Here is a 13,519-nt window from a genome sequence, read left to right as displayed (position 1 = left end):
ACCAGACATGCTATCTTGTAACAGTCAGACTCTTCTTCCTTCATTTTTCTTATCTGTAGCTATACCTCATTAAAAGTTTGCTAATACATTAAAGACAAAAACATGTAGTATGTACTTTTCATCTAAAAAGAATATTAAGTGTACACTTGATCCTTTAATTAAGTAATGTACTGGACTTCAGAGCAGCAGGTCTTTCTGTCATAATCCTTGCTTAGTAATTAATGCTTCTCTGCGCCAGAGCACGGAACCATTCAACAGTTCAAACACAGCTCCTGCATCAACAATAGTACTGTTTAACTATTAACTGAATGGGTCTCTACTATTCATCCAAAAGTATTTGTGGGGACATTTTTGTTCTCTAGCAGGGTACTGTCTTCTTTGATGAACAGGTCCCTCAGCTGATGAATCTTCATTCACCAGAAAATCTTCCTTTCTCAGCCACAATACCTCATTAACCTCCTCTTCACCTCCCTAGCAGTCCCCAGGAAGGACTTCTCCACATCCATCAAAAATGTATTTTTAAGTAAAGTCATACACACCCCGTCCATGAAGCATCTTTGCCAGCAACTGCCAGCTGCAGATCACAAGACTACATGGTCTTTATACAACTTGCTAACACACAAAACATACATAGCCAAGATGTTTCTCCAAAATCTGCCCTCAGCTATTTTCCTCCTGCATGATTTAAAAGCCTCTGGTATAAACATACAGAAAAAACAATCCATCATGGTCTGTGCCAGCTGCAAAGAGCAACTGACCAAGTAACTAAGGAGCATTCAATAAGTGAAGGAAGACAGGCTCGCTCGGTAACCAAGCTGCGGTGTTGGACAGCTCTCAGAGCTGGCACAGTTCCTTCACTAGGATGGCATTTCGCTCAGAACGACAGTTGATGAAATCACTACTCAAAGGACAACTTCTAGACTCAAAACTGAAGAAAAGAATGGCAAACCTAATAAACGCATTAGAGATGGGGAAACCTCAACATATAACTAAGCACCAGAGCTTAGCAGTTAAGAAGGCTTAATGCTTAGACCTTCATCCCATAAACACTTCTCAGAGTCAATAGGACTTTCAGCACAGTCACTACTGACTAAGTCAGAGCTTAAATGCAGTGGGTGAAGTTCTGTTCTATGGAAGTTTCTTGGGAGAGTCATAAGTTCTCCTTAGATTTAGTCACAGTTTCTCAGTCTTCAGGCAAAGACAAACTATATTTTTCAACTTTAAGGGCCAGCGTAGTGTTTTGGGTTGCTTTTCACATCAAGAAACGAGATCCCTTTCATCTTCTCTACATTAAATGTGACCATTGGAATATTGATCATGATAGCAGATTTCAAAGCTCTTACAGAAATACCTGACAGCTACCATGCACAGAAAGTTCAAAATACATTGAAAACTACTGCTTTCAATTGCGGTATCACAAAAGGTACTAAACACACAAACAGGTCTCCTGTATTTAACTTTACTAGCATGTGACCAATACACCTGCTGCACCTGAGCTATCACTTAGCACAACACCAGAGCTGCAACTATAAAAAAAATCATGCATTAGCGGAAGAGAGATTCAAGCAAAAATAACACTGAAAGCTAATTCCAAAATTAAGTGTCAAACACTTTTCATTGATCAGTTCAAATAAGATTTAAAGGGGAATTACAATTTTTAAGGAGTTACTTACTTAAAAGTAATTAAATAACTCTGGAAGCCCTTTGTTAAGTGTAAAGATTTTAGAATCATACACCATTTAAAATAATATATTTCTTCCACTTCACTACTTGAAAAGTCTTCACGTACTTGTCTGTTTGGAGCCTAACTAGAGAATAACATACACAAGCTTGACTGCTATCGAAATGACACTGAAAAGACTACTGAAGATATATTTTCAATTATCTACTTCAGCAGCTAAAATACTTGGAAACAGTAGCGTGATTTCCAAGTCAGAAAAGGGAAAAGACTTGGGCTCCAGTTCTGCAAGTTCTTCCTTCACTTGCACCAACAGGACATTTAAAGGTGTTTGCTCCTTCCACTGCCCATGAATGAACCACATGTGTGAGTGAGTGCCTGCGTAGCTGGAATCTGAGGAAGCACCACTGGATTTACCTTCAGTTTAAGGAAAATAACGGGATACAATGACTGAGAGGGTTGAACTGCCCAAATCTAGGTGACAAGTACTGCTAACATGTCACTGGTGCCACAGGAAACTCTTCTGGGCTCTGATAATTCCCAGGCATGCTATTTTAAGCAAACGAGTGAAAACATTCATTGAGCTAAGCCACTCCGAAGCTCCGGTAGGGCCTCAAATAAGGCGGCAGCGGGAGCTGCTTCGCGGGAGCCACCGATGACCCCCCTCAGCGCTCCCCCGCGGGGCCCCTCACCGGGGCCGCTGCACGGCGGGGCGGTTCCGGGGCCCGCCAGGAGCGGGGCCGGGCCCGTTGGGCTCTTAGAGCCCGCGGCCGCCAAGGGCAGCGCGGCAGCAGCGTTCCCCAGACGATCCCCTGGGAAAGGCCCGGCCTTTCCCCGCCCGACGACGACAGCCCGGCGGTCAGCGCGGAGCCGCTCGAGTCGAGGGGAGGGGCAGCTCCTTACCCATCGCCGCACGGGCGGCACGCACCCGCCTGTGCCAGCGCCACCAGCCCGCAGGTCCCCCGAGCACCACAGCCGCGGCCATGCTGCGCCTCCGCGCCGAGTGACCTCCGGCCAGCCGCCACCCGCCCCGGCACCTCCCCGCCCGCCTCCACCGCCCGCGCGCTACGAGCGGCAGCTGCGGCAGCCAACCACAGACGCTATTTGGCGGGACCCAGCCAATGGGAGCGCACAAGTCTCCTCCCCGCGGCCCACTGGTCCCGCCCGCCGCCCCGTGACGGATGGGGCCGGTCCCACTCCCCGCCCTCGGAGTGCGGAGCGGAGCGGAGTGGGGCGGGACGGGGGCTGGGCAGGCGCTGGGGCACCTTATTGGGGCAGCGGAGCTGGCGGCGGGGCGGTGGGTAATTGTATCCTGCTGCCTGCGGCTTTCTCGGGGGAGGTGTTTTCTTCCAGCCCTCCTCTTTGTCTGCGCCTGCCCGCTGTGCCCTCCCCTTCCTGAGTCGCAGCCGGGAGAGCCCTTTGGCTGAGAAGGGGGAGGGACAGCACAACTGGGGTTTTGGTAGAGGCAGTTTGCGGTGAGAGACGGCGGGGACGCGCCGCCCGGCTTGGGGCCCCGCTGGCCTCGGCCATGTGCGGTCCGAGGTACCCGCAGCATGGCGCAAACGGCGCCCTCGGGCTGAGGAAAAAGGCCTGGTTTTGCCTAGTCTGATGGCAGAAGAGCGTTGGAGCTTGGGACTGGCTTCATCCTGCCCAGAGCACAGTTCCCGAAGGCCTCACAGAGGGTTTATCAGCATCGATTACAATTGTATTTGAACAAGCTATTAAGAGCTGTGCTGCTCGCCCACAGCGTAGCATCTGACAGGACTCCGAGACCTTGCTGGCAGTACAAGGAGAGCTTCAGGCCCTTCACGGGTGTGAGGGAGCAGGCCAGGCTCTGAGGGAGGGCAGGCTGGAGGCAGGCGAATGCTGCCTCCTCTGAGTATGGCTTCAGCTCCAGTCCTGTAACTACCACATTCCTCTCTCATGAACAAAGTAATTAATTTCCTGACAGCAAAACTTGCCTTAATTTGTTGTGGAAGAATGCTGGGTAGTCCCTTGGTCATTAGGTTACTCTTGCTAGGTTGGAGCTTTTTTGTAGCTGTTATGTAGTATCATTTACAGACTTCTGGGAGAATGTAGTCATCAGGAGTAAATCTCTGGTCTCTCAACATCAGCTATTCACTCGGTTATATATTAGCACAGAGAGAATAGGCTTGATACATAAGCTTGGTTCTTCTGTCAGTACCACACTATATTTTTGCATATTTGCCTGTATAAACCAATGGATGATACACAATTAAATTAACCCAGCTCAACATAAAGGAATTTTGTGGGCAGTGAAGAAGGCTGTGGTTATATAGTAGCTTTACTCTGGCATGAGTGAGTGCTACCGCTCAACAGGCTGATCTCATACTGTCACCCAGTTGCTTCTTTCTCTCATTGCCTCGTAGCTGAGAAATAAGACAGAGCATGACTTGAGAAGAAAAATGATCTCTGCAGCTAAGGCAATGGAAAGAGACACACAAAACCAAAAATGCTTTAATTTGCTAACACTTTGCAAAACATTTGAAGCCCCAGAGACTCATATATACCAATATTTTCATAAGCTCACTTGTCTCTTCCACCGTGCCATTTGAAGTGTGTCAACTGAATGACGCTACTGAGCTATGTTTACTTTTCTTCTCAGTGGTGACAAGGTTGACAACCATCTTGAGCACAGATTTTGTTGGGATGAGAAGAGGTGTGATTCCTCATTGATGCAGCTATGCTGGCAGAAATCTGTACTGAGGTGTAGTCCAAATCAGGTCTTTGGAAGTCATTAAAACCTGAATTTTGCACGTAATCACACAGAACTTTGAAAATGTGGGGTTTTTGCCTTCCAGCCTGATTCTTCACTGCCTTATATTTTCAGACTCATTCACCCTTTTCCAACTGGCTGTAGACTCCTATCAAGTCTGAACTGAGTTAGGAAAGTAATTAAGATTTTTTCTGAGGGGTTAAGAATAGATAGGTGGATCAAGTGAAGAGTCTAATGCTACAATCAGTGTGGTCTTTACATTCAGATTTTTAAGTCTCATTACAAGATGCAGCTTTACCTGCATAGCTGCATCTTCCTCTAGACCTTTATCATGTCTAAGAGGGTTTTATTTGTGTAGGTATAAAGCATTCTTTGTTTAAAAGGTATGTGAGGGAAATTTCACTTTGTACCAGCAGAATAAAAATACACTACAATCACTTCCAAAGAAAGCATGAGAAACTGGAAAAAGGAGGGTCCTATTGATAAAAGTGTAGTAGACTTCTCTTTACATTACTTTGCCAACACACCTGTGTATAAACTCTATTGTTAGCGACATGTCCAGTGTTATCTTACTATAATTTTTACATTGCTTTTCTACAGAACATGCTTTTGCAGGGAGATGAAATACCTGAGATTAGATTAAATAGAATCTCTGCTCATGTAATGAACACTGATACAACTGATAGTAGTAGTTTAGTACTTCTAAGGTAGCCAGTATGGGAAGGAAGCATTTGCAGGACCAGATGGTGCAGGGCTACCAAACTAGAGAGCATTAGCAGGAGAAGGGAGAAAATGAAATTAATAGTGTTGCTGTGTTTTTTTTATTTTCTCCAAAATGCCCTCTAGTGCTGTTTGAACTTTTAGTGGGCTTATAGTAAAGCTAGCTCATTTTGTTAAAAATAATTATGCCTTTCGTAGAAGTTTATCTCACTATAAATTAATCCTTCCTAGTTAATTTTGGTTTGTGTGCTTCTGATTTCTTTGCCAACCTAATCACATTCTTTCCACATAAAATGAAGAAAAAAGCTTTGTTAACTTCCAAATACTTTTGTTTTAAGTAAATACCCATGAAAGCTTTTACTTATATTAAAACCCAGGATAAAAATGTTCTGGTGTTTTCCAACAAAGCAGCAGTATCTCCTTACACCTAGTAAGATAGTGTTTCATAAAGATTTGTATGTGATGATTTCTGAAATTGTTAACTAGTCAGAATGCAACCAAACTATTATTTGTATAGCTTGGTTCTACAAATTATTATTTTTCCTAGTGTTAAAAATGGGGATACCTCATTTGAGCACATATAACCCCTACTTTTAAAGTAAAATGCTTTAAAGTCATGTGAGTAAAGTCTAAAATTGTCTATAAAAATAAATTAATTAGATATTTTAAAATATCTTGAAGTGCCAAAAAAGCTTTCCAGAAATCAGTGATTATACTGTAAACATGCCACAAAGGGGAACTGTTAACAAGTGTGCCTTTGCCAATGGTAGGAAGATTGCCAACATCTAATTGGCTTTAAAGTTTTGTTCTGTCAATGGTGTATTGTATCTTAAAAGCAGTAATGCCAACCTTATGATTTAGGCATGAAACGGGACCTCAAAATATCTGACTGATTATGGCAGGAAGGAACTATTTTCTTAAAGAAAACTTGCCAGCCTGCTTGTTGTTCTAGTATAAGTAAAGAGTTCCTTTTGTACAACACAGCAAAAAGACCAGCATAAAGGTTATATATGACAAGGACAAGTAGTAAACATATAACTGATACATATCTGTTTTCATTGGTATATCTAATAGTGCATTATAAAGAAAGAGTATAGATGCCATTATAAGAACTGATCTTTGAGCTGCCAAACCCATTTAAGTCATTGTTGCTCTGCAAACCTGACTATACCAGGAGGTCCCCCCAGTCAGTCCAGTCAGTTCAATTGCTTTTTGATAACTTTCTATACTGGACCTGTGAAATGAGCAGGATTTAAAAAAAAATCCCCATGGCTTTTGCCCTGGCTGCTCATCACCATCCTTGCATTACCATTTACAGCCCTCTCAGGTGTGCCAATATAGCGGTTGTTAACCCACATCCTTTCACTCATCTGTTTCACAGACAAATGCTTGCACCAGCACTCTGGTCCTCGCTCTGGAGGGACTGAATGGGCCAAGCTGGAATGAATGAACAGGGCAGAAAGCTCTTTAATCAGCTCCTAAACTACTGGGTATTACAGAATCACAGAATGGCAGCGGTTGGAAGGGACGTCTGGAGATCATCTAGTCCAACCCCCCCTGCTAGAGCAGGATCACCTAGAGCAGGTTGCACAGGATGGCTTCCAGGTGGGTTTTGAAGATCTCTAGAGAAGGAGACTCCACAACCTCTCTGGGCAGCCTGTTCCAGTGCTCTGTCACCTCAAAGTGAAGAAGTTTTTCCTCACGTTCAGATGGAACTTCCTGTGTTCCAGTTTGTGCCTGTTGGCCCTTGTCCTGTCACTGGGCACCACTGAAAAGAGTCTGGCCCCATCCTCTTGACACCCACCCTTTAGATATTTATAAGCATTTATGAGATCCCCTCTCAGTCTTCTCCAGGCTGAACAGACCCAGGTCTCTCAGCCTTTCCTCATACAAGAGATGTTCCAGTCCCCTCATCATCCTTGTAGCCCTCCGCTGGACTCTCTCCAGTAGTTCCCTGTCTGTCTTGAACTGGGGAGCCCAGCACTGGACACAGTATTGGTAATGTAGAACCAAATTCTTGGTCATGGGAAGAACAGTGAGGTTCCCGGTGTCATACAACATGTCAGTGACAGAAAAGGGAAAGCAAATGCAACTTTCTTGACTGTCATTATCATGTAACCATACCAAACCCATGACCATTATTACCATGCTCATTTAAGCCACACTGCCTTGCTATTATTAGTGCATGGTTACCATATCATCTTGCTTTGTAAACTGCTGCTCGCTCATTCCTGCAGGATCTGAGAAATGTGGAGAGAAAGATACAGTACCTTTATACAGCATGGTCCTGTATCCTGGCTTGGTAGGTCATCAAAAACTTGTCTATATTTACTTACCTTGTTACCTCATGAATGCTTAGTGACATGAATCTAAACCTTGGTGTTTAAGTGACTGAGATTTATTTTCTTACACTGCAAGAAATATGTGTAGACCTTAGGTGTGCTCCATAACATTTGTGACATTGTAACGTGTATGTTAAAACAGGAGAACTTGTCTGAGCACTCACAATACAGAAAACAGCTGCTATTGATGTACTACAGTATATCAATAGGTAGGTGCTTTTCTACCTGTTGGTACATTGTGCCCACTCAATTCCAGGATATGTAAAGAAACACAAACAAACATGTTAATAAACACAAAATAATGTAAAGAAGGCTACTCTTTTTATTCTTAGTGCTGAAAATGTGACCATTTTAGTTTGCTTTAAAGGTCTCATATAAAAAGGCAAAACAAAGAATTAAGAATCCCCTACAAATACAGAATATTAACAATATATTTTTGTCAATTTGCATTTTGTTAGATATAAGGATTTTTTCCCTTTAATGAGGAACCTCTGAAAGCAATATCTCCTTTATATACAGAACAGATTTTTCACTGCAGCTGACTATTACTATGCCAATTCTCCAAAGGACTATGTCAAATTATGCTAAGGATGTTTAGATTCACTTTTAGAGCCTACCCCAATTGATGCAGGATAATTACATTTGATCAGTTTTTAAAAAAATTTTCCATTACTTTAGGGAGATTTCCTTTTCAGGACGTGGTGTTTTATAGTCTGGGTTGATAACTAAGCACAATTTTCACTGAATTTAGCAAGAATTACAGGCATACAACACCTATAAAATGAGACCCTCATTGCAGAGTGATATTTAAATTCAACATTAACACCACTTAGTGTAGCCAAAAGAAACTACAGGGGATGCAACAGCACATTTGAGACTTGATTCAAAATGAATTGGCAGCCAAGCCGACGGTGTTTTATTCCTCCTCCTAACCTTTCAACTTGCATTTGTTGCATTTACCTCTCTGCATTGGGGAGCTTTCATAATGTTTGTCAAATGCAATAAAAGTGCAGTGAAGCTGCTCAGGAATCCCTGAGCTGCAAATAGTTGGAGCTGGGAGAGCATTCCAGAGAAATATCCCTGCATATTTCCTCTCTGACTGGTCACTGCTGGAGACAGACTACTGAGCTAGAGGGACCTTGAGTCCAACATAATATGACATTCTTCACGCTTGTAAATATTCGAGTTGGCATTCTCAGAGCAGCATTCATTTCCTAGCTGTGTGCGCTTCACTAGATAACGAACTGGAATGTGTAAGCAGCAATGCAAGGGGTTATTTTTGCCTACAGAAAAAAAAAACCCCATGTGTAATCTGAACTGCTTTATTTCTTGCTGAATTGCATGATATATTCTGCAGCAGTATGTAATTTAGTAATCAACCATGAACTGAATATGTATGATATTCTGAATATTGCATAGACTTAAGGGGAAGCAAATTCCAGGCTTCTGTGGGAATGTAGTGCCCTGGGGGAACACAGAAACTTTGTTTTGGTATGAAGACTTACTGTCTGTTTTGCCAGAAGCATTTGTACTGTAGTTTGGAAAGTGGTCGCATCTCAGTTCATGTTACTACAGGGTACCAGTGCATACGTATTTGTACTAACTGATACCAATTTCAGTTAAACACTAGAGTTTTGCCCTCTTTTTAGCCCTGATAAATCCCATTAAGATGCTTAGGCTGGACTGTGCTGTGTTTCTCTGAAGAGCTGCAAAGATTCAAGTACCTATTTCCCAGAAGAATTCAATCGTCTCCTTCAAGTTCTCTTCAAAATCCCACTCAAGTAAAATGCAACAGAGGTACTTTATCTAGATGAATTTCATTGGAAAATGCTGTGGTGAACAAGTCCTTTTAATCACTGCATTTTGATAAATGGAATATCTTGCAGTTGCAAATTCAATCACTACTATATTCTACAAATAAGTAGGATGCAGGTTGTACCATGAACAATATAGAGCTGTTCCATTTGAAGAATTGGCATAGTAATAGTCAGCTGCAGTGAAAAATTGCAGAACAAAACTATCAGATAACAATACTTTTTAGAAGGAATACGCTGCTAGTTTATAAAAAATGATCCATGCTTCATCTGTGCTAACTGTGATAGGAATTCCAGTAGAGCAGAGTCACTAGCATGTTGGTCACCAATAGGATCATTTGGTAAAGGTCAGCACTGTAGTGTCAGAGCTCTACCAAAAAAAAAAAAAAAAAAAGGAAAATAAAGGGAGAGATGCAATAATTTGCTTTCCTAAAATAAGAAAAGCCAACGTATGTTGTTAATGTACAACATACTGAAGTTAAAAAGTAATTTGATTTTTCTTGTCTCAGGTGGGAGATAGATTAAGAGCATACATTGCAGAGAGAGATGTTGACTGCACTAAAAGTAACCAGTTAAATCTAGTTGAGAAATACATTTTAGAGTCCCCCTTTAAAATACAATACTAAACTAAAACTTGGATATGATTTAAAACCTACTAATAAATAAATAAATAAATAAATAAATAACAATGACGACGACAACAGCAACAACAATACCACTAATAACAAATTAATTTACTGTGAACACCTTGAATATAACTAAATACGATTGAAATGCAAATCTGGTCTGTTGTGCCTGCCTTTTGATGTCTAACAACTTGTAGGAAAAGATACACAAGAAAAACCATGACAGGCTTCAATAATCCAGAGTTGTTGATTCAGGAAAACCAGAGTTTTCTGAGTCAGACTTCCTCAGTATTATTATTTCTGTAAAACTGACATAGTATGCCTGCTCAGGTACACAAACTGAAGCTTTGGTTTTTATATAACATGGAATAAAAAAATATTTTCCATGACTGATTTGTTTGAAAGAAAAATACTTTTTGAATGGTTTATTTTTTCCGCCAGTAACACATTATCTTCACTGAACATGAAATCAAACTTTGGTTTGTTACTTTTAAAAATGAACATAAATGTATCGTTATCACTAGAGTAATATAATCCTATTATCATTTTATTAGATAAGCAGTGACAATGTTGTGTTTGTAATAGCCTCTAGAGATACAATAAATCTCACAAGGGAATGTCAGCCTGGTCCAAGACAGATTAAATTTAGAGAACTGGAATATAGTTCCCAGTAAACAAACACTTTGAGGTCAGGAGGTCATACTTGCTCAGCTGTTCTTCATAAGCCCTATTGGAAATAACTTTCATACCATCACTGAGTATATTTCATGCTACCTAATAATACCAAGGGCCAAGTACAGTTGTGATAGAAATGATTTCTAAGTGAAATATTGAGTGTCAAATGATCAAAAAGCAATATGAACATGGCTAATCAGGATGATGTTAGATATCCAATGGGTGCAATGCATAAGATCTACTCTGTTGTGGGGAAAAAATTCATTCCACTTGGAAGCTAGTGCAAATTCCCATTGACAAATGAGCTGATTTGGCCCCAGCAATCCTGTGATTAATACAACAAAAACTAAGGCTAACTATATTTGAGTTTAGAAGAGGACTAGGAAGAATATTCAGCCAATGAACTCTCCCTTGGTGGTTGACTAATTGCAGCAGAATGGGGACCGCAAGTCAGCAAAGGTCTGGGAAGGAGAGAGAACTACAGACTGAATTGGCTTTTGGCATCTCTTCTAACAGGATGAAAACTGCCTGGATTCTGGGAATGCTAAAATAAATATATATATATGTATATATCAATGCGTGGTTTATTATGGGTAAAGTTCTCAAAAACAGTTAAGATAACTTGGTGATTTTCAAACTCATACACCTCTGTCACCCAATTTTAAGGAAAAGCTGCACTATTAGTAACAGATACTGTTGACAAGCTCAGTCAGGTCTCAGAGGTAGCATTTAAGCAGGCAGTTTCATGAAGCCTTGAAAAGTCTCCTTCAGCACAAACATGGTATATACAAAATATGCAGATATACAGACCAAATGCTGCCCACTGAAATATCCCGGTAAAGATAACTGAAATACACCCTGTAAAACCAGATTCTAATCATGGTGTTTGTGTACAAAACACTTATTACAGGCCTGACAGATCCTTTGCCATGCAGTGAACTAAAGCCATATGCCATGGCTGTGATATTACTGTGCTTTTATAAGAGTATGGGTTGTTATCCATATTAATAATGTAAATTATATTTTAATTGAAAGATTCCAGTTCCAAAACACAACACCACACAACCACACTTTGGACAATATGGCTAACTTTGCTACATTATAATGTAAAATATTAAAATTAGCAAAAGGGAGAGCCATTTTTTAAATATGTTTCTTTTTTGTAGAAAGTTGTAGAAATGTAAGCACTGCAGTACTCTGCCTTTTTAAAATATTCCTTATACAAGGAAATTTGTGAAATAAGTATGAAAGTTTAAAAAAATGATAGGATGTGCGTGGTAAAAATATAGTTTTCTAAGTGGTGCTGATCAGATAAAATCAGAAAGAGTGCATTATTTTCTGTATGTAAATTTGCACAGCAAATCCAACATTCTACTCTGTACAATGTTAATAGACACAATAGAATAAAACATAATCAGGGGGATGAATTAAAGACAAATTTTAATTTTAGCACTACGCTTTCTAGTAATTGATTTGTACATAATGTATGTAACTGTGTGGTCATTATTTTTGCATAGAATTTAAGAACTCGTTATGTAGGAATTTCAGAACTCCAGCAGTAGGAGAAGGTGAGAACCTCTACTCAAGATCTGTTAACTGAGAAGTTTTCTGTACAAACAGCAACACAAGAGGTTTAGATCCCTCTTTGAGCTGAATCTGGGGCTATGGGGAAAAGCAGCGCGAGTCGCTCTCTGTCTCCAGTCCCAGGCCAGGCACGACCTCTCACAAGTACGTGGCGTGACCCGATAGCCCTTCTTCTCGGTGCCGACTCAAGCATGAGCACTGCATCAGTCAGATGGTACCAGCCTTGGCAGGGAGTTGTGGAGCAGGACCAAGCTCCCCAGTTCGAGCACTTGATGCAACAGATGCAGCTGCTCAGGGAGCCAAGGGGCGAGAAAAACTAGTAAACCAGTGTAGACACAAGAGCTGCTAAAGCCAGATAGGGCAGCAGGAGACAGCATTAGCATGAGGACTCAGACATCTTTAGATCCTTTGAGAAAAATATATACCATTATGAGAAAATAGGAAAGCTGCCAAGCTTCTTGCAGATACAGTATACAGACACTTCTGTGCTCTGTCAGCAGTGGCGGCCAGTGCTGGAGGGGGACCCAAAAGGGGATACAAGAAGCACGCTGTAGGTAGCTATGGAAAGTGTCTTTCTACTTCCAGTCCGTCAGGGTTAAGCACTGTGCCCTGAGCTACAAGAACTTTGAAATCTCATTGCTTGTTTGTTTCCTGCCACATGCAGTTTTCCTGCCTCTGAAAACAAAATGTTGGTCATTTGGGAGCTTCCTATTACTTTCAGATAGCGAAGATAAAAGGCTGGGAGAAACAGTAAATCTACCAGAGCATACAAAATAAAGGTATTTACGTGTTCTATATCTGCTAAGATTTAAGTGACACCTACTCAGTGGTCATTTACATGCAGTTCTGTGCATGCCAGTAAGACGTATGCTAGAAGGAAAAAACCCCCAACCTTACAAACATCATAAATAAGAAATGAAACACTCCCCCAGACCTGAGTCTCCAGTGCACATATATTAATTACACACCAGAGAGTAGAGCCTCAGTATGTGCAAGCATTTAATTCATTATTTGCATTTATTAAAAACATTCCTTTTCACTTTAACAATACAGTAACCCAACAGTGAAATAACACCAATTCAAATGTGGTCATTTACAGACATGTGGTTTCTTGTGCCCATTGTACAGTGCAGCGCTGCCAAGTCTCACACCTTAGGAGTAAGCTCTTGCTCTCTCCTCTCTCTGTCACACGTACATGCACACACATACAAAATTTACATGTCTGCTCTCGCCTATACTCTTTTGGGAAAACCCGCAAATTTCATCAATCTCACTCACACAGATTTAAAAATCCTGGCAACTTTTGAATAGCTTTTCTTCATCAGCTGCAATTAAATGTTGGA

The 13,519-nt window shown here is 41.2% G+C and overlaps 1 protein-coding gene across 2 annotated transcripts in view; it reads right to left on the bottom strand.

Annotated features, from left to right (window-relative positions):
* HIBADH (3-hydroxyisobutyrate dehydrogenase) overlaps positions 1-2,732 on the bottom strand; it is an 84,882-nt gene extending 82,150 nt beyond the window's left edge. Inside the window, exon 1 of one of the 2 annotated variants that reach the window (XM_075745931.1) lies at positions 2,582-2,732. In XM_075745931.1, the coding sequence (XP_075602046.1) occupies positions 2,582-2,663 (82 nt within the window). In that variant the 5' untranslated portion in view covers positions 2,664-2,732. The remainder of the gene's footprint in view (positions 1-2,581) is intronic. The other variant, XM_075745932.1, reaches the window with a different exon arrangement.
* Positions 2,733-13,519: the final 10,787 nt, after the last annotated feature.

This window comes from Balearica regulorum, chromosome 2, assembly GCF_011004875.1.
Source record: "Balearica regulorum gibbericeps isolate bBalReg1 chromosome 2, bBalReg1.pri, whole genome shotgun sequence".
NCBI classification, from domain to species: domain Eukaryota; kingdom Metazoa; phylum Chordata; class Aves; order Gruiformes; family Gruidae; genus Balearica; species Balearica regulorum.
This window is presented reverse-complemented; position numbering and strand designations above follow the sequence as displayed.